Source organism: Botryllus schlosseri, chromosome 15 (genome assembly GCF_051294905.1).
Source record: "Botryllus schlosseri isolate E-star chromosome 15, Bs_hap1, whole genome shotgun sequence".
NCBI classification, from domain to species: domain Eukaryota; kingdom Metazoa; phylum Chordata; class Ascidiacea; order Stolidobranchia; family Styelidae; genus Botryllus; species Botryllus schlosseri.
The window spans coordinates 10,303,735-10,323,381 of NC_137250.1; the positions used below are offsets into that span (position 1 = coordinate 10,303,735).

The following is a 19,647-nucleotide window of genomic DNA, read 5'->3' on the forward strand; positions in this document are numbered from 1 at the left end:
CGATGCTGTAGAAGATCTCAGTCAACTCGAACCACCTGATGACTTTCGACAGATTCCCATTTTTCCACAGTTACGGGACATTCAGGTTGATTCTCAACCTTTTATACGCCCTAATCTCATAGGCAGAGCATACCAGGGGTGAGCAACATCTTTTTGATGAAATATGGTAACATGCCCTATTCTTTACTCGCGTAAGAATTATCAATCATTATATTATCGATTGGTGAATTAATGCTTTGTTATTTAGAAATTGGGATTACCAGATTGAATTTAGCTGAAGTTCACATGTAGGCCTACTCCACAACATTATTGGAAGTTGCAGCCGTAAAAATCACGACATCCTTTCCATAAGACGATAGTTCCAATATTACGATAAGCACAAGAATATTAATTTCCTAATTATAATCGCGGTGCGTGTAGAAGTAAAACCTGAGAATAAGTTGAATTGCCGCTGAATTAGTTATGGCAGAATTCTATTAAATGATTAAAAATACCTTTTATTTTACTTGACGGTGATGATCATGTAAGCTTTTTTTATGAAATTTGTGATGAATTTTTGAATAATTGATTTCTTCATACCCTCTCTAGTATTGATCATTATTTGGATGTGCAATACCGACTCTTGAGAGAAGATTTTATCATACCTTTACGCGATGGGATCAATGAATTACGAAAATTTGGTAATGTGATACAGAGCTACTGGTATCTGAATTATAGAATATTTGACCCATGCCCATTTACAGGAGATTCGGATGCCAAGCATCGGTTTGAAAATGTTAAAGTTTACTACGATGTGAAAGTCTTATTTCCAAAAGCTGATGACAAAGGTTGAGTATTGATATTTCTCTCTGTAATTTTCACGACGGGAACATCGTGTTAGAATTCCCAGTTGGGAAAAATGACCCCTCATTACCCTTGCAATTTTGCAGGTCAAACTGCTTCACTTAGATGTAGAGAAATGGTTCGAAATATAATCAAATATAAAGTCTTATCTTATTAGGCCCATAATTACTTTAAAAATTGCAAGATGCATGTGGGTGATTAATGCAGGAAGTGTAATGGTGATTCAAATGCGCGGAATTATAAACTCAAAGTACAATAGAATATAACCTACATAAGTATTTACTACATTACCTGCCAGTATTGTCATAAGTGTCATATCCCACAGTATATTCATGTGATATCAGACCTTTGACAATGTCTCAATGTAGTGATTTTTTGAAAATAATTCAGCAAAAATGGGTGAGCTGGGTGGTAACCTACAATGAAAGTTTCCACAATCAGTTGCACAAGCTTTCAATTTTTCAGGAGTTCTACACAGGGTCCATTTTAGTATCGAGAATTGCAGGAACATAAGATGGCAGAACACGAAACGACTGTTATTTGGAAACTTGTTATGCTTCTCGAGCGATATGTTCCAAGTTAGTAGATTCAAATCACACAGTTGGTACGGATAAACATATTATTGGGTGCCGCTCGTTCCAGAAAGAGGTGCTGTTTGCTACAGTTGCTGATAGAAAACCTGAAGATCTGGAAATTGGAAACTTGACTGTCGCATTTGTGTGTGATGATGAAGGAGAAGAAAATTTGATTTCTGATGAGGAAAGTGATGAAGTTGCTGTAGGAGCTGAAGGTAAAATTCGAATTCGACACCAAACAGCGGGCCAACAAGATGGAGATTGTTTAATCGCTGTAATCCCTCTTGCTCTTATTCGAGATTTCCCTGGTTGCTGAAGCCTCAAACATCAAGTTATGGCCGAGTAAGAGGATATGAAAATATCAGACCATATTTGTGCTAGTTCTTCAGGATCATTTAATTTCATTATCTCCTGCACCCAATAGCAGCTGGTTGAATTTGATCAACAAATTTTTGAATGTTGTTTGCTTGCGATAAGAAAAGGGTTGGTTCTTATCAATTTTTGGACCCTGAATCCAAACATGTCAACTAGAATTGCTGATTAGCTCTAGCTTAAAAGATAAATAATTTTTCATTTTATGTAGACCACATATGGCAACTCTTGGTGCCTTTTATCGAATGCCATAGCTACAATCTACAAACACTACATGCATTCATTGCATGCGTTAATACCTCAGCAGAGCATATGTATGGAAGCGAATATCGCTTCGGTCACTTTTAAACTCGGTTGTATCTCGGACCAGTATAGCTTATGCGCACGGTCATATGTTGAACTCCTATGAAGAAACCTATGGTATAGATCAGGGGTCGCCAACTCAAAATGGGTCGCGGGCCACTTTTCAAAATTCGTAGAGGCCGCGGGCCGCATGACTTCAAAATCGAGATAAAAATAGGCAACGCAGTTTAACAACCGTGTTTTGATAACTCGTCGTCAGTGCAACGCTGTGCTCTCTAACATGGGCGACGGGCATCGTTACCACAAAAGAAATAATACTTTATTGAAGAAATACAAATACAACAAAAATATCATGATCCTCATTTTCGTTCTATTTTGAACTATGAGTGGCGCACGATACCTGACAACACTATTCAGCAACTAAAGCAGGGGTGGCCAACCTTTTTATTATTCACGGCCGCATTTCGATTACTTATGTAGCCTACGGCCGCATTTCAGTGAATAGTCGTAATGAACTAACTGACCAAATATCCACTTAAACTGTCCATCTTCATGGTCGGTGAACTCTGGACTAATCTATTTACTCATATCGGCTTACTATATGGGCACCGAAATCGAGAGTGCATGTGTTATGAATAGCCAAGTGTATTCGATTTCTAGTCGCGCGAAGCACGTAAAATTTTTCTTGTTCATAAGTGAATTTCGTCATTAATATTAGTGAAGTTTCACATATTACGATCAAATATTTATCCTTTCTCAGCCCATGTGATCAGATTCACCGGTAGAGTTGATGCAGGGGGTGTCTTCGAAAATATAGGATTGGATTGGATTAATTGGATTCGCCCAAACGTAGGCCTACCAGAAACAAATTTCCTTCGTGACGAGGAGAACGCGATTACAAATTGTTATTTCTTTACTGTGTTGGGATCAAGTCACTACCTTCGAGTCACGAGTCATTTCGAGTCATCGCACATTTTGACTCGAGTCAAATCAAGTCAATCGATTTTCAAAGGTGACTCGAGTTGAGTCAAGTCACTCGATATTTGGAGGTGACTCGAGTCAAGTCGAGTCAAGTCAAGTCACGAGTCAAGTCACAATTCAAGTCAAGTTGCCTTTTCGAAGTATAAGGCATGATTACGTCATTGCATTTTGCTAGCTGTCTGAAATACAGATTGAGTGGTCAATGATTTTGAACCGATGAACAAATGTAGAGTTAAATATACACGCTAAACTACGCTAATTGCGCTAATTGCATAGCCACAGTTTATAGTCACCAGCCAAAATAAAGAATAGAGATAATAGAGATAAGATGCAATACATTACCCATTTACAAATTGATATGATACAATTCGAGCCTGCGCCAATGTTTGAGGACTATATAAACTATATTCCCATTCAATTTTAATAAAACAAGAGTTTTGGTTAAGGTAAGAACAGAGAACAGAAATAGACTATTTGCTTTTAAATTACTTTACTATACATCGTTTACCTTTACGACAACGTAAGCTGTAAGCTTCGATGACTTGATTTGCGGTCAATTTATTTGCGAGAGTACAATGGAGGCCAAGTAAAACACACGATCATTGAATGATTGGTCGCTCTCACGGGTTGCAACAGCGTTTCGAGAACATTCCGAACATATGCAAGATGCACTGATTTTTATCGACACCGATTACTTGATGACTTGAAATTGACTCGTGAATTTTGCTCCGAGTCACGAGTCAATCCACATTTCTGATACACCGAGTCAAGTCAAGTCAAGTCTTTTTAGCAAAGTGACTCGAGTCAAGTCAAGTCATACGAAAAAGGTGACTCGAGTCTGACTCGTGTCATCTTAACACTGTCTTTATGGGGCGCAACATCTTCTGCCGTACATTGGGGCACAGATTACAAAGTACACTACTATATTAAAATCGAAAATCTACTCGGTGCTCTAGATACGGTGCTTGCTGGAAAACTATCTCCTCTTAAAGCATGGTCTTTTGGAGAGCCGACGTCGTTTTCTAAGCGTTTCGGTCTTGGCAGTGGTGGGCCATTGCATGTCAAGGAAATATGCCCAGTCATATCAGCAAATTCCTCTTCCATGGAATGTTATTACCATCGCCGAAGCCGTACCAGCTAGCGAGGAATGGTGATATTGGGCACAGGAGAACAGCTTACTGCTAACAACCACAACAATATGTTTAAACTGGAATCAATTTCAGTATTTCAAAATGCTTCACTGAGCGTTCTTCCAAAATTTCAAATCAGGCTGCAGGCCGCAAAATATGACCTCGCGGGCCGCGTGTTGGTGACCTCTGGTATAGATCATGGGCGGGGAAACCACGGCCCGCAACACCGTTTTGTGCGGCCCGCGAAAGTCGCAAGAAACGTAATAAAAATATTGATGAAATGCGTACTAAAAATCTAAGTACTGCAGGAATCGATTTAACTTTTTCTTATTATATTTCACCACGATAATTATATTTTATATTCTTTCTATAGTAGGGGAGATGTGGTACCGATGGATCAAAAATTGCAAAATGATCTCTGGCCCTCAAATCTTCAGCCGAGAATAGCAGATCTTTTGCTGTCTCAACACTTCGATACAAGCTCTACCTATCGCGGACATTTACATGAATATCCGCCTTTTCAAAAAATATTTATAAACGTTTAAAATTTGTTGCTCGAACGTGTCATCGGTCCCCACCCGGTGGGTCCAAAGGCACACGACCATGGGACCTATGAGACATACGCTCAAAAACTCAAATTTGTTAACCTGTTTTGTTGTGTACTATAAGCTAAGCTACAGCAAGCCAATGAAGAATGTTTCGTCGCGACCTTCAAGAATAAAATAGATTATATCAACTCAAATGTTGGCATAAAATCATGTTTTGATTTACGCCTAAACTTACAAAATTAATGCCACATACATATTTCCTGCAAATCGACATTTTGACTTTCAAATACCTCGTAATAGCGATAAAACACCACAGGTAACTATGATTTACAGCCTATATTTATGTAGGCGAGTTTCTGTTGCTAAGTGATTAGTTTGTCTATCTGTTTTGCTTAATTTGGCTATGATACCATAGGGCCCCCACTCCATAAATATTGTAATTGACTTGAAAATAGTCCACTCGAGGATGGTATCGATTCAAAAAATATGTGCCATTATATACCCTTATACAAGCCCTATTCTTCACATCAAAAATTATGGCGGGTTTGTTAGTCTGATAGGTTATATAGAAAAATGCAAATGTCGATCCAAATTTACTTTACACCCCCTAAAACGTAAATCATTCGTCACAGACCCCATAACTCACGCATGTCGAATTTTTTTGCATGCGAGGAAAGATTCTGTCAGCATGTAATTGCAGACAAATTCCCGGAGTGCAATCATGGAAATATCATGGAGAATTTTTCAAGTATTTTCGGTCCCAGTGATCCATCGGTACCACATCTCCCCTATATTTTTATTATATTGCTGGCGCGATAGCCCGACGTCAAGGCCCACGCATTTTAAAAAGGTTTCATCACATAAAGTCAAAACGGAAATGACTTTCGGATCACCAGAACCAATGCAAGGGTACTATACCGTCGTGTAAGGGCATGGTTAGCACATTTTGGCACGATGCCATATCTCAATAACTAGAGCTAATCCAAAGCTTTCAAGTTGATATTAGTAATCAGCTACCCTAAATTAGCCAGGATTTGACCACATTCGTTTCAGAAGCAAATTGGCTGTAAAGCAGTTTAATTATCCGTTTCCAGCTAATCCTAGAGATCGAAAACCTGGCAATGCCAGATCATTGATAGACTTGAACAAAATGTATACGATGGTGGAAACTGATGCCTATTTTGAAGCATACAGACACGTGTTGGTAGGACTCAGAGGTTTGGATGTCTGTACTTTGTCTCGTTCGTAAGCCTATCACTTTTATGCTCTTCGAATTTAGATACCGTCAGTCTACCACTAGCGCGGTACATAGTCAGTTGTGAGACGGATATGCTTGCGCCTGAATACTTGCGTCCGGGAACTAGCAGCAGAGTCAAATATGACTTTTCTTCAGTCACGGGGAAAGGTAATGCGTTGAACAAATTATGAATGCGAAACAACTTTCATTAGTATCTTCCCTTCAGTAACCAGGGTAGATGTGCTCAGTGATCAGTGGCCATCATGTGATGAGCTACGCTTGAATCAGTCTCAAGCTGAGGGACTTAAGTTGGCTTTAACTCATGAATTAGCGATTCTCCAAGGCCCGCCCGGTACTGGGAAAACCCATGTGGGGTTGGAAATCATGAAGATTCTTCTGACGAATAAAGCGATTTGGTATGGATTAAAACATCCTTCCCAAGAGCGTCAAAAATCGATATATTTCAGGTCACGATTGCGTGTTGACGTAGGAAATGCTTCTTCTTCTTGTCCAATCCTCGTTGTGTGCTACACAAACCACGCACTGGATCAGTTTCTCGAAGGGATAGCAAAGTTTGCTAGCAAAGAATCCGTTATCATTCGTGTCGGAGGGCGGTGCCAAAATGTGGTAACAAAGAAATTTTCGTTGTCGGAAATCCGGCAAGAGCGACGACGAAATGCATATGGGCCACAGGGCTCCAAAGCGACTAGGACTGCAATCTGGAATCTCAGGGGTAGGCATGCAGATGTACATTGTACAGTAGAGGTGTTCAAAAAACTTTTTTTGCAAATTTCATCGGCTTGGTTGTCAAATCGTCAGGTTACCTAAAAAAACGTTGTACACCAAATTTGACTAAATTCCAACCAGTAGAAGCCGAGGTCAGTCAAATTGAAATTTCTGTCATTTTTTAAATAATAGTATTTACAGTCAGTGACCACTGACCAGTTTCGTCACACTAACATGACCAAAAATCGTGTTCCAGGTATGTTTGAAGAGGCAGGGATGTCTTTTCCACTTGTTTTGATCTTGACAAGGGCCTTTGGTCGAGTTTGAATGAAGACATCGCCTGTAAACGAAAAAAAGATATGACACGAAGTACCTGGAAATTAGTCCACTTCATTGAAATAGACACGTTAAAACGATGGTGAGATAATTTTCAAATAGAGTACTTTACACACTGTAATAACGACCACGAAAAGGAAATGAACTGATAATAAGCACGTAAAATACGGGTAAATATATTTCTCAAGTGATAGTCAATATCTATATTCTTTGTCGGTCCAATGTACACTTCTTCGCGATACAATTGGATATTATATGCTATTCTATCATTTGTTCTGCAGCACTCCTACAGTACTCTCACGGGCGAATTATAAGACTAATGGGCATCGTGACAGATCTTATTCCTATCAAAAGTTAACGTCCTCTCTTCATGTCCTCCTCCACTTTCGGTGAATACCATATAGTTGAATCCATATATCGTGGTAAAACACCAATGCTTTTTATTACTCTATGACAAGAAGGGGGTTCAGGTGATATTAAAAGACCAGAAAATGACTAATGTGCTTTATAAGCTCAGTGGGTTACCATTTAGTCTTCCTGAAGCTCGCAAAGTTTCGAGCACATAAAAAGCTCTAGTATCAACGCTTATGTGAAGTACCAGAAATGCTTTTTCCACTCATAAATACTATTCATTGGCATAGCCCATTCTCAACTGCAATCAGCACCATTTTTAACGCCCTGGATCAGTCAATGTCAAGTAGCAGAGAAATATTCGAACACTGAGCTGCTGAGGAATGCAACTGATGTCTCTGTGGATGGGATATTGGGAATGGCGACTTTGCAATCAGTAAAAACTTCGAATCAAGGCAGAGAGACATTGGTAATATATATGCCCTGCATAACTGGGATAGATTTCGTGAAATCTAAATTGGCCCGACAAAAAATACTTCTAGATATGACTATCACTTGAGAAATATATTTACCCGTATTTTACCTGCTTGTCAGTTCATTTCCTTTTCGTGGTCGCTAAATTCAGTGCGTAAAGTACTCTATTTGAGAATTATCTCCCCATCCTTTTAACGTGACTATTTCAATGAAGTGGACTAATTTCCAGCTAATCCGTGTCATATCTTTTTTTCGTTTATTGGCGATGACTTCATCCAAACTCTACCATAGGCCCTTGCCAAGATCAAAATAAGTGGAAAAGTTATCCTTGACTCTTCACTCTTCAGGCATACCTGGAACACGATATTTGGTCATGACCGTGTGACGAAATTGGTCACCGTAAATACTATTATTTCAAAAATGACCGAAATTTCAATTTGAATGACCTCGGCTTCTGCTGGTTGGAATTTAGTCAAATTCGGTGTGCAACGTTTTTTAGGTAACCTGACGATTTGACAACTAAGCCGATGAAATTTAAAAAAAAGTGTGCACATAGGCAAACATTTGTTGGATAGTCCTATTTGTGCGAAAAATCACCGAGACGACAGATTTCGTGTCGTCGGGAGAGGCCGCTCACACTTTCATTTGTGTGCCTGGGAGTCGACTTATCAAAATACGCCAACCGCAGTTTGTGTACCCTCTAAAAATAGTATTATCCGAAATTTCATGCCAGTTACGTCATATCTTGTGATGCGATTGTTGATATACAGTGTTCTTTACAAATGTCTACTAGTTGCTGACGAAGCTCTTCAGATGTAAACCAAATTGAAATGAAATGGAATTTCAAACTACTGTGGGTTTAATGTTGACCTAGACTTGGACACAATAAAACTGCTCCTATTATGCGCTCGTCTGTGCATTTCATTTTTTTAGCTTTCGTGTACATTTGTATGTCTTTTTCCAGGAATAAGCCTGGGTGTCTCAACGTAGCTTGCATATATTGGATGGTAGAGAGTTACAATTTGATCAAGTAGGGAGTCGCACCAAAATTTGTGCGATTCCTCTGATGAAATATTAGCAAATCTAATATATATATATTTTTTTAATTTTAGACGAAATGAAGGACCTACAACATGACATATCGTCAAATGTCGATCAATTAGAGGCATCTGGACACGTTATCCAGAAACTGCATAACCTCCAAATTGGTATTAAATTTCGACAGCAATTTCAAGACGCTTGCTACCCTCATGGAGAATATGGTAATAATGTAATTGTCTGCATAACTACTCGAGTCAAATCAAGTATTTTTTAAACTCGAAAATTTGACACCAAGTTATGAGTCATTTCACAGTTATCATTAGGGTTGCATATAAAACAAACATGTTTAAAACAAGGCCCTTGTTTAAAACATGTTTTTTTTAAGCCATGACGTCACGAATATTCAATTGTGACGTCGTAATGGATTGACATTGACAATTGAAAAGATAGGGTAAATATAGCTCCTTTGACGAAATATCTGTACTATTAATGTTGAACCGACTATTTTGAGGGTTCCAACTATCCCATATCGATATACGTCGGCTATATCCGGTGGTAATTGTCCGTAGGCTCATACAACATGTTTTTGGAAAGTATTTACACAATTATGGCTTAATTTTACAACTTGAAAAAAAAATATTTTTTTTTAAAGGCTTCTGTTTAAAACACTGTTTAAAACATGTTTTAAACAAAGTGTTTTAAAACACCGTTTGTTTTAAATCCAACCCTAGTTATCATACACCGTGTCACTTATAGTCATTTTAGGCTGATGACTCGGGTCAAACCATGGTTCGAGTTATTCCAACACTCGTATGAGGTAGAAGTTTGTGAAATATTTTCCTACCTGCTGCTATGTTAGGAATCCGTTCTCTAGATTTAAGTTTCTTTCCTGTAAACCACTTGTTGAAACGCTGTTGGGTGAAAAATGTTCTTCTTTTGAATCAGATCTGGATAAAGAATTACTCTCTTGGCTTGGGTTGAAAGCGAAGACCAGTGGCTATCACCCGGTTTTATCACCAGTGGTCTATCGCGGTGAAATTCACAGCTTGCAGCCCAATACACTATGGTGTTTACGAATGCTCGGACACTCAGATGGTGACATTGGAAAAGCTTTCTATGAGATTGGTAAGTCTTTGATTTCAAAACTGAATGCGGATTGCAGATACTGGTATCCAAGAATACCTATCACTGTTTTGGCTTAACAGCAACTTTTATTGATTTATTGATCGGGTACAAGCTATGAGATATTCAATTTACCATATGCATATCAGCATATGCCTTTCGCAGATATAGAGCACGTATATATGCAGCATTCTTCTTTACCCTCTATCAATCATTATGTACCCTAATTGAGTTACCACACATTCCTGCTTTTGCTTCTTTCCATACATACAATCACACAGCATCTCCTTGTGAAGCCATATATGTAGCCTACCTTGAAACATACAATTTTAATGGGAAAACATCCCTTACTCAACACATGACCACGGCGCTACATCTCTTAGAGGAAGACAACATCAAAACTCTTCATGCTCATATTTCGGATCTGAAGGAGGAATTTATTCAGGACAATAATGGTGAGTTTTCGATTTGGAATGTGTTACAAAAGTAAAATTAGAAACAGCCTGATCATTAATACTTCATTTTTATCACCAATTGTTATACTTTCACAAGTAATCTGTGCGGTCAGTAGTAGTTGTCATGAAAGTTGAATTCAGAGTTGAATAAAGTAGTAAGTACTGCTATAAGTAATTTACTTATATGAATAAAAGTTGCGGTTTCCATGATATACAAAAACTACTTCAGGCTGAAGTGAAAAATGAAAGGTCAGAGACTCTAAGTAACTATATTGAAGTAGATGTGGTCAAATCGTTGCATAGTTTTAGTATTCAATGGGGTATGTGGGGTACTTTCACAATTGCCAGAGGCGTCTTCATGACTATCACAAAATGATTAATGACACCACAAATATGTGCACTGTGCAGTCTTTGAAAAAAAATCAATTACAGTGACACGGGGGACTATTTGGCCCCGCAGTTATGACAATTTCACTCATAAGAGTGATTTCAACCGGTGACGTAGCCAGAGGTGGTTTCGACCTCCCATACGAAATTCAGCAATTCGTATTATTATCAGTGCTGCCTATTATAGAAAAGCAGCAGTACACAGTGGCACGAGATCACCTGATGAGATTGTTGTTCATTTGTATGTGAAATGGAATGATTGATCTGCTGTGCTGTTGTTGCCTGAGCGAACAGAGTCCCAAGATTGTAATTGATTTGAGCTAACACTCAAGACAGGATGATCAAAGATGTGTTGCAGGCTTGAGATGAGAAAATTATCCGACATCAGGATGGTGTAAACGTGAGGTTCACGTTCGCGTTCTGTGTGTGAACCTCAGAAATTTGGAGGCTCACGACGTTCACGTTCACAGACGAACCTTGGTAGGTTCCGCACTGTGAACCCTTTTCATATATTTCAATTTTCCATGCCATTATAACATTATAACGTTATACATTGCATTTCAACTGCATGGCGCTGGCAGCATAAAAAAATCAACCCTAAACGAGCATGCACCGTGATAATCTCAAAAATTTTACTTACTTTGTTACAAAAGTTTGCTCGAAATATCTAGTTTTCCGTTTGTAAATATTTAGTGACTCTCTGCTGTGAGGTTGACCCGCAATCACACAATATCAAGAGCGAAATACGCTACAGCAGGGGCGGGCAACTTCTCTAGTCGGCAGGCCGGATATGGGAAAATGGAGTACTTGGCGGGCCGGATTCGTGAATCGATACATTATTCGCGTGTGTATCCGCCTATATAAGGCATAAATCTTATTTAATGTAAACTTTAAGTTTAAGGCATAGAAACCAAAACAGTATTCAATTTATTAACGCAATGTACTTCAATAACTGTTGGAGTGAATGAGACTGTGGTCGATCAAAGTTTTCAACAAGCTCTTTGAACTACCCATTTGAACCCCATGTCGGACGCATAACCCGGCAAACCCCTTAGGAAGACTGCATGTGAACATCAGTTAGATTGTCTTGTTAATGTTTATGGTCGGAAATATTTGCTGGCACATGTATGTAGTGTAGACCCACGGACCACATTATTTTGTAGGTTCAGAAAGTGTCTGCAGGCCACTCAAAATCCCGTCGCGGGCCGTATGTTGCCCGCCCCTGCGCTACAGTATTGTCAGCGAATGGTGCTTATTCAACCAATCAATGAAATTCATATCAATAATACATCGTTATCTAATGTGAAAAATCTAGCAGGCGTACGGGGACCATCTTGATTTGATATTGTGTCATAAAAAACAAATCCGTGTGATTTGGGTTTACAAATCCGTGTGATTTGGGTTTGGCTACTCCTGTACAACTTGTTAATGGGATAATATCGGTAGCAAGTATAGAAACCCTTTTTACACTCTGCTCAACAACAATGTAGCAATACTCTGGTCTGTCCTAGACCGCTAAGGCGTAAGCTTATATTCCCTTGCAAGTCTTCGCCGAAATTATTGGCAATGCGACGGAATATATTGAGTTTATGGGAATATTATTTCATTTGATTGCTTCAGTTGATATATTTGGCGACGCTTAAAAAGTCAGTATGAACTTTAGCATTGTGGTATAATGTGGTCCGAGTCGTCGCTTGGTATCGTGCTGTACATTAATATATCACTTTACTGAAATGTAGGGTTGGAATTAGCATAATGACGTCACGTGACGTCATGAGGTTCACGTTCGCGTTCACACAATACCTTTCAAAAAGGTTCGCGTTCGCGTTTGCGAGACGCGTATCTAATGATCGTATTATTGGTATTAATGCATGAACGTAACCCTAATAAATTGATGGTTCCTTGGTGATTTTGTAAATTTTCAAACAATTTCCTATTGTTCAAGCCACTGACGAAGAAGATGGGACAGAGGAAGCAGATATGGTGCAGCAACATCGGATGCTTGATACTGGTACATCTACGCTATGTTACTGTATGTAAATGCGATGCCTTATACATGATTTTCAGACGGATTTCGTAGAATTCGACTGATGAAAAATAACCAGGACGCAATGAAGCATTTGATGGAACAAATGGGAGCTATGACTTTTGACGATATCCGCAGTTCGCCTATTAACTTTTTATAAACTTTGCAATATTTTCGGTAAGTTTCGTCTGTTACAGATAATGATGTACTGCAAGAGGACAGATATGGTTGGAAACAAACGTCGAGCGCTAAATATAAATCAAAACAAGCGATACGCAAGCAACTCAGAAAAACTTCAATTATGAGCGAAGAAGAAGAGAGTTCTGTGCGCGATATTTATGAATTACCGAGGGAGGAGCGTTGGCGTTTATATAGGCAAGTCATACGAAGCAACTGTCTTACGAAAAGTATTTGGTCCTTCTTAGGGCTTGACTCAACGATTCGACTACGCGAATCTACTTCAACTAGAAAGCAAAGGCAACTTTACGGCAATTTTTGACCTGTCCAATACTTGGCTTCTTTCGCTAAATCAATAGAAATGTGTTTTGCACAAACGAAATATCCTCAAACATGGTAAAATAAATATGCGACTTTTATATAGAAGAAAATGTTAAATCTATTTTGCAATGATAAGTTATCACACAAAAGAAGTAGTAGCCTAACTATAAGATATTATAGCATCTACTGGTGCATTGGTCCCTTTAATGTAGAAGGAAATAGCTTGTAATTTGATAGGCCTACCTATTCTGGGGCAGATTACAATAACTTTACTGAATATATGACTCAACTGAGCTTTGGGATTCAATATGTTCAGTTCATGTTGCCAAATTTATTCCACTCGATGCTTGTTGACTGACTCTCATCGGGAGAAAACGTCAGTATAAATGCGGTGAATTAACCCAAATCTCAACAATGGTGACATAATACGAAAAGTGATTTGCGCTTGATTCATTACGTTGTGCAGTTTAGCCCTACCCCGCCCCCACTCCACAAAGGGTTAACGATCGATGATAGCGAGAAAAAATGTCATTTTCCGAGTCAATACCCCCAAAGTAGCCAAGAAACAATTATAAAATCAAGCCAAACAAAGTTTCAACCACTTTTGTTACGTAGTGTTATCGACCTGACTTGAAGCATAACACTCGATCTACTGGGATTCGAATCACACAAGTATTGGATGTTTGCCATCCCTAATCCATGCTCAAAGCAACATATATATCCGAATCCAGCGATATTTTGTACAAACACTATACTTACGTTCCAAAGACACTCAATCCAATCCAGGACAAAACCGAAAAAAACATCAAACCTCAGCAACTTAATTCTTGCCAAATAAAGCTTCATGAGTAGGGCTAGGCTACTTTTGTAGCTTTTTAATCGCTCATAACCGAGGCGGTAGTTTCGCGTACAGTTTTGTTGCTGAACATAAACCACAGGGAAACTTCTCATTCTCAAGCAAAGAGAGCTTTGCTCGACAGATTTTGCACAGAAAATGTTCTCCATGTTCGGTAGTAGGCCTATATACCTATTTGTGAAAAAAATCTTAGATATGAATACCCAAAAATTGAAAAACTGCTTACGCCTGTCGACCACATCACACTTTCTCTGAATAATGGGCAACAATAACCGGTTAATTCTTGTACTGTCATTTTGTCGTTTTGTGACCTATTTTCTCTCTTAGCAGAAAGTCGCACATGTAGTCATAAATATAAGCCAACACCAATAACATGTACGTAGGATATGCAGAAAACATCATGGCCTGCGACCCTCTCCTTATTGGTTAATCAATACGTATTCTAAATATAACCTGTCCATATATTATTAGTGCATTATGTATTTATGTATGCTTTGAAATTAGCTAGCATCGATGGGTCACAGGTTCACGTTAAACTGGTCTATTAAGATTTTTTACAAATTATGTTAAAATTTGAAAGACATTTCTCCGAAACTACAGATTCCTAAGAGATATTACAGTCATATGCCGAATCATAAAACATTTCACTTTTTATTGCTAATTTGCTACCACTTATGATTGCATACAGTCAGCCACTATATTTAAATTTCGAATCCTTGTGCAAGAAAGCAGCCAGCCCTCCGTTTAGCATATGAATAGTTTGGGGTCATTTCAATTACAGGACATGGGTGAATCGTTGGCGTGAGCAATTTCTCGTTGCTTCGAACAGTCAAATTATAGAGTATAACCGTCTGGCAGCCCAACTGGCACAGCTGCGCCGTTTGGAAGACGCCGAAATTCTACAGGGAGCAGACGTTGTTGCTGTGACCACCACTGGAGCCGCCAAGTACCGGGATTTAATTTACAAATTGAAAAGTAAAATCGTAGTGGTTGAAGAAGCCGCAGAGGTTCTGGAAGCTCATATCATCACAGCTATGCCAAAATCCACCCAACATCTCATATTAATCGGTGATCACCAACAACTGAGACCGTCCCCAACAGTGTATGAACTAGCCAAAAAGTTTCATTTGGACACATCTCTCTTTGAAAGGCTGATGAAAGTACAAATCCCACACGTAACCTTGAACATTCAGCATCGTATGAGACCGGAAATCGCCGACCTTATCCGTCCGCGAATATATCGAGATTTACAGGATCATGAAAGCGTGCTCCATTGCGATAAAGTAACTGGAGTCACGAAGCCCGTGTTTTTCATATCTCATGATGTGCACGAGGAGCATTTAAAAGATGGGACGACCAAGCAAAATTTGCATGAAGTCAGTTTTATGACAGCCCTTTGCGACTACCTTCTGAAACAAGGATACGAACCGGAACAGATAACGATTCTTGTCATGTACACCGGCCAGCTTTTCGCTTTTCGCAACACGATGCCGCAAATGCTAAGGCCTGGAGTCAGAGTTACGGCAGTTGACAATTTCCAAGGGGAGGAAAATGATATCATACTTCTCTCGCTTGTTCGAAGCAATGACAAGGTAACGTGATTATGAAAGCAACTTTGTAACATTACAAATATCAGGAGCTCAAGATAAACTATCTTGTCGACATCATGCTATGCGCAATGCACAGGACTTCCTGAATCACTGCAATCCGTAATCTCCAAATTTAAACAATTTCTTTGTTGATGAATGAAAGCACTAAATTTATGGATATTATGACTATGTTATATGTGTGTAAGCAGGCTTGGACAACTTGATAATTCTAGTCTAATTAGACTAATAAGAGCAAATTGCCGGTAATCTAATCCTAATCTGATTTTTCAAACGTTTTATGCTATAATTGTAATTTTAATATAATTATTGGTGTTCTGAAAATTCAACAGGAGAGCTGTATAGCTCGAAACAAGCCAAACTTGGTGTACAGAGATTTTCCATTATCATGCTTATGAGAGCGAACTTTGATTTGATATGAACTAAACTTGAATTTGTTTTATTTTTTTCTAATTCAGAATCTATTTCAATTTACTTATTTTCGCAAATTCATTAATTGTAATGCTGTGGATGTCTAGAGTTGAGGTCCAACTTCCTGTCCTTGGTAAAAGTGTGATGAGAAAATTGTATAGATATACTCCATTTGAACTCTTCCATAGGGATGGGCATATATATGGTTTTCCGTGGTACACAGTTTCCGAGGTCCACGTATTATAGGGTTACCATACGTCCTTCTTTAGGAGGATTTGTCCTCCTTTTTTTCAGGTTTTTGAAAATATTCTCCAAGGACGCCTAAATGTCCTCCTTTTTGGGGATTCGTCCTCCCTTACCACTTTTAGAGCTAAGATAGTGGACAGATTCGAGTGAAAATGGGCATAAATGACGCTAAATAGGAAATTCGTGGCTCGAACGAGAGTGACGACCTTTTTTTTACCCAACCATCGTTTAGTGTGAAAGAAAAACTGTATTTCTGGAGTTAAGCCGGTAAGTCGACCTTTATTTTTTATTTTTTGTTAGTCAACCGACCACGAAGTGGGAAAAATTTACCATTTTTCCCGAATCTTACTCCACATTTCTAAGTCTGAAAATTTTTAAAAAGTGTCCTTCTTTCCCGATTCCAAAATATAGCAACCCTAAGTCGTATTATAAGCATTACTTGATGTCTCGGAATGTTTGTGAACGACTATATGTTTACGTAGTACATATTTCGCCACAGTCATTAAAGATTATGTTTTCAAACTATCTACAGGCTAGCATTGGATTTCTTGCGACAGAAAACAGAATATGTGTTGCATTATCAAGGGCAAAGCTTGCTTTATATTGCATTGGAAATATGGATGTAAATATGTGATACATGTACATCTAGGATCATGACTAAACTGAGTATTATGTTATCAGCTACTTTCTGCAAAAAGCTCAATGTGGCGTCAGATCTTAGGGCACTTAGAAAACGCAGATAGCGTCGGAAAGTCCCTAACTTTGCAATGCAAGAATCATCCTGATCGACTTACTGCAGTTAAGACAGCATTGGATTTCAGAAATGTTCCAGAAGGTAAGGTGTCAATATAAATAGTGATATCTACATAGCTAATAATTGGTGTATTTTGCAAGAAGTACAGGAATTGAGCATGGCATCTTGTCTTTGTAGGAGGATGTGGTCAACAATGTCATATGCGACTTGAATGTGGGCATGTATGCAGGCGACTCTGCCATCCTGATGATCATTCTAAAAATGTTTGCACGAACCCTTGCGAAAAGACTCTAGAATGTGGCCATAAATGTCCAAGACCGTGCTACGCTCGTTGCACGCCATGTGTAGAAATGGTGACCAAGGTGAGATCCACACATAAGTAGGCTATTCAATTTTGGGTATAGTATTCTTCAAGTTAGTGAACCTTAGCAACTATAACAGGGGTCGGGAACCTTTCTCGTCCGAAGAGTCATACTGACCCTATATTTTCCATTTTAACTCTCAAAGAGCCATACATGTCAATAAACTATCACGACACAATTGGAAAATCGTGACGTCATCGTAGCGCAAATATTCGAAATCACTACAAGAGATTCGTCATTTGCACCGTATTCCTTATTTCACTTTAAAACGTCGTACTAATCAATGTGGTTGCCATCTTTGAGTAAAAAGTCGGTTATCCGAAACATAGATATTTTGAAAGTTATATATTTTTAATTGTATTGCACTGAGAGGCATAGGTATTCCTGAAGGCTTTGTATTCTGCTGGTTGATAATAATTGTTGAGGTTGAGCTTCATACAAGGTTCGTCTTGATGCTATTCTTAAACGCGAGGACCCATGATTATGATATATGTAGGTGAAGCCAAACATGATCACTATACAGCAGATATACATAGCCTACTCACTGTAATGTGTGATGAGTCAGTGACGTGGGTTCAGGGGAGGCACGAGAGGCAGTGCCTCACCTGTCTACTAGATTTTGAATATTTATAATACCAAAATGACGCAACTTGGCAATTTATTGTTCAAAAATAAAGCGTGAAAAGAGATGTAAGGCATAGGTGAGGCACAGCCGGGCCATACCTTTATTGTGTTAGCACAATTCATCGTAAGAATCATAGAATTCATAATAACTGATATTAATCGAATGTAATTGTCGCATTGATTCCAATTCGACTTTCCAATTCTTAAAGTATTCGGCGGTTACATAACGATGCGCCACACGCCCACATTTTAACAGCGACTACAAAGCTACGTTATCAATCAAGAACGTGGATGGCGTTGTTTGTAATTTGCATTTGAAATCATGAATGTCACTTCCATGGCAGTTCATTTCTCGCCGTAGATCAGGAAGAGAATGTGTATTTGAAAACTGCATTGTGATACAGGCGCCGCCATGTCTCTTAGTCTCTTTGATCAATGAACGTATCGTGCATTCCAACAGTTCTTTGCGCGTACATCGAATTCGGGATTAATGTTGGTCGACGGCGCGACATCACCGTGAATTTGAGAATTTTGAAAAGGGGATCTGAGCCCCTAACCCTGAATACGCAACTGCCCTAACCTCTGAAAGACATGTTTATATTGCCACAAGAATAAATATACTGGCCGTGCTGAAGATTTAATAAAAAGTTGTCGCAATATTGATAAATCAAGCACAGAAATATAAATTACGCAAAGAGCCATATCTTATGCCCAAAAGAGCCACATATGGCTCGCGAGCCACAGGTTCCCGACCACTGAACTGTAACAATCTGAAAATCTCTTTGTGTTTTTTGCAGTATTACCGAGTGTAAATGCACCCTAAGAATATGACGTAAATGCTCCCATAGTAATAAAATGCGATTTATATTTCAAACCCTTGGTAAATTGAAAGCTTCTCTATTGAAAGCTCCATCTTTGAAGTGTGACTTGAAAACCGCAAATTATTCAGTACTTAATACAAGCCATGAACAGGAATTTCATTGTATGTCGGCAATCTCAGATGGTAACAAAGATCAGTTGATTGAAACCATTAAAATTCAGAAGGAATGATTGAAGAAAAATGAAACAAATCTCTTCGTTCTGTACCAGTATTTTACTATGAAAAAGTGATTTCTCATTAATTAAGCATTGTGGTTAGGGATTTCGTACACACAAATATTGTATTTCAAAAGCATATTTTTAAATTTTTTTATAAATATTTGTGTGTGTTTGGAATCGACATCGACAAAATATAATTTTCACAATTGGCAGCGTTTGCGATGTGGGCACGAGCAAAAGGTTAGATGCGGAGCGTTACTTTTCAGAGTGTCATGCAAGACCGAAGTTGAAGGTAATGCAAATAGTCACGTAAGCGAGTACGACTAAGGTTAAATTCCTGCTTT

General features: G+C 38.7%; 3 protein-coding genes across 18 annotated transcripts in view; 2 read left to right on the forward strand and 1 right to left on the reverse strand.

Moving 5' to 3' along the window:
• The window catches only part of LOC145457722 (THAP domain-containing protein 1-like), a 474,772-nt gene that overhangs the window by 237,723 nt on the left and 217,402 nt on the right, over positions 1-19,647 (reverse strand). The gene's annotated exons all lie outside the window — the stretch shown is intronic.
• The window catches only part of LOC145457675 (NFX1-type zinc finger-containing protein 1-like), a 224,795-nt gene that overhangs the window by 199,451 nt on the left and 5,697 nt on the right, over positions 1-19,647 (forward strand). The gene's annotated exons all lie outside the window — the stretch shown is intronic.
• Positions 516-19,630, forward strand: LOC145457564 (NFX1-type zinc finger-containing protein 1-like). Its single transcript, XM_080335786.1, has 20 exons — positions 516-523; positions 589-680; positions 744-827; positions 1,309-1,421; positions 1,486-1,726; positions 5,847-5,969; positions 6,032-6,157; positions 6,216-6,405; positions 6,457-6,722; positions 8,989-9,180; positions 9,863-10,042; positions 10,423-10,494; positions 12,827-12,892; positions 12,949-13,044; positions 13,105-13,282; positions 15,043-15,853; positions 17,058-17,147; positions 17,207-17,360; positions 17,457-17,641; positions 19,517-19,630. The coding sequence occupies exons 1-20, from the start codon at positions 516-518 to the stop codon at positions 19,628-19,630; spliced, it is 3,381 nt and encodes a 1,126-aa protein (XP_080191912.1).

Excerpts from the sequence above, each read along its gene's own strand:
- LOC145457564 (XM_080335786.1), top strand. Across the intron at positions 681-743 it reads CAATGAATTACGAAAATTTG|GAGATTCGGATGCCAAGCAT; the intron begins GTAATGTGATAC and ends GCCCATTTACAG. Across the intron at positions 1,727-5,846 it reads TCTTATTCGAGATTTCCCTG|CTAATCCTAGAGATCGAAAA; the intron begins GTTGCTGAAGCC and ends ATCCGTTTCCAG.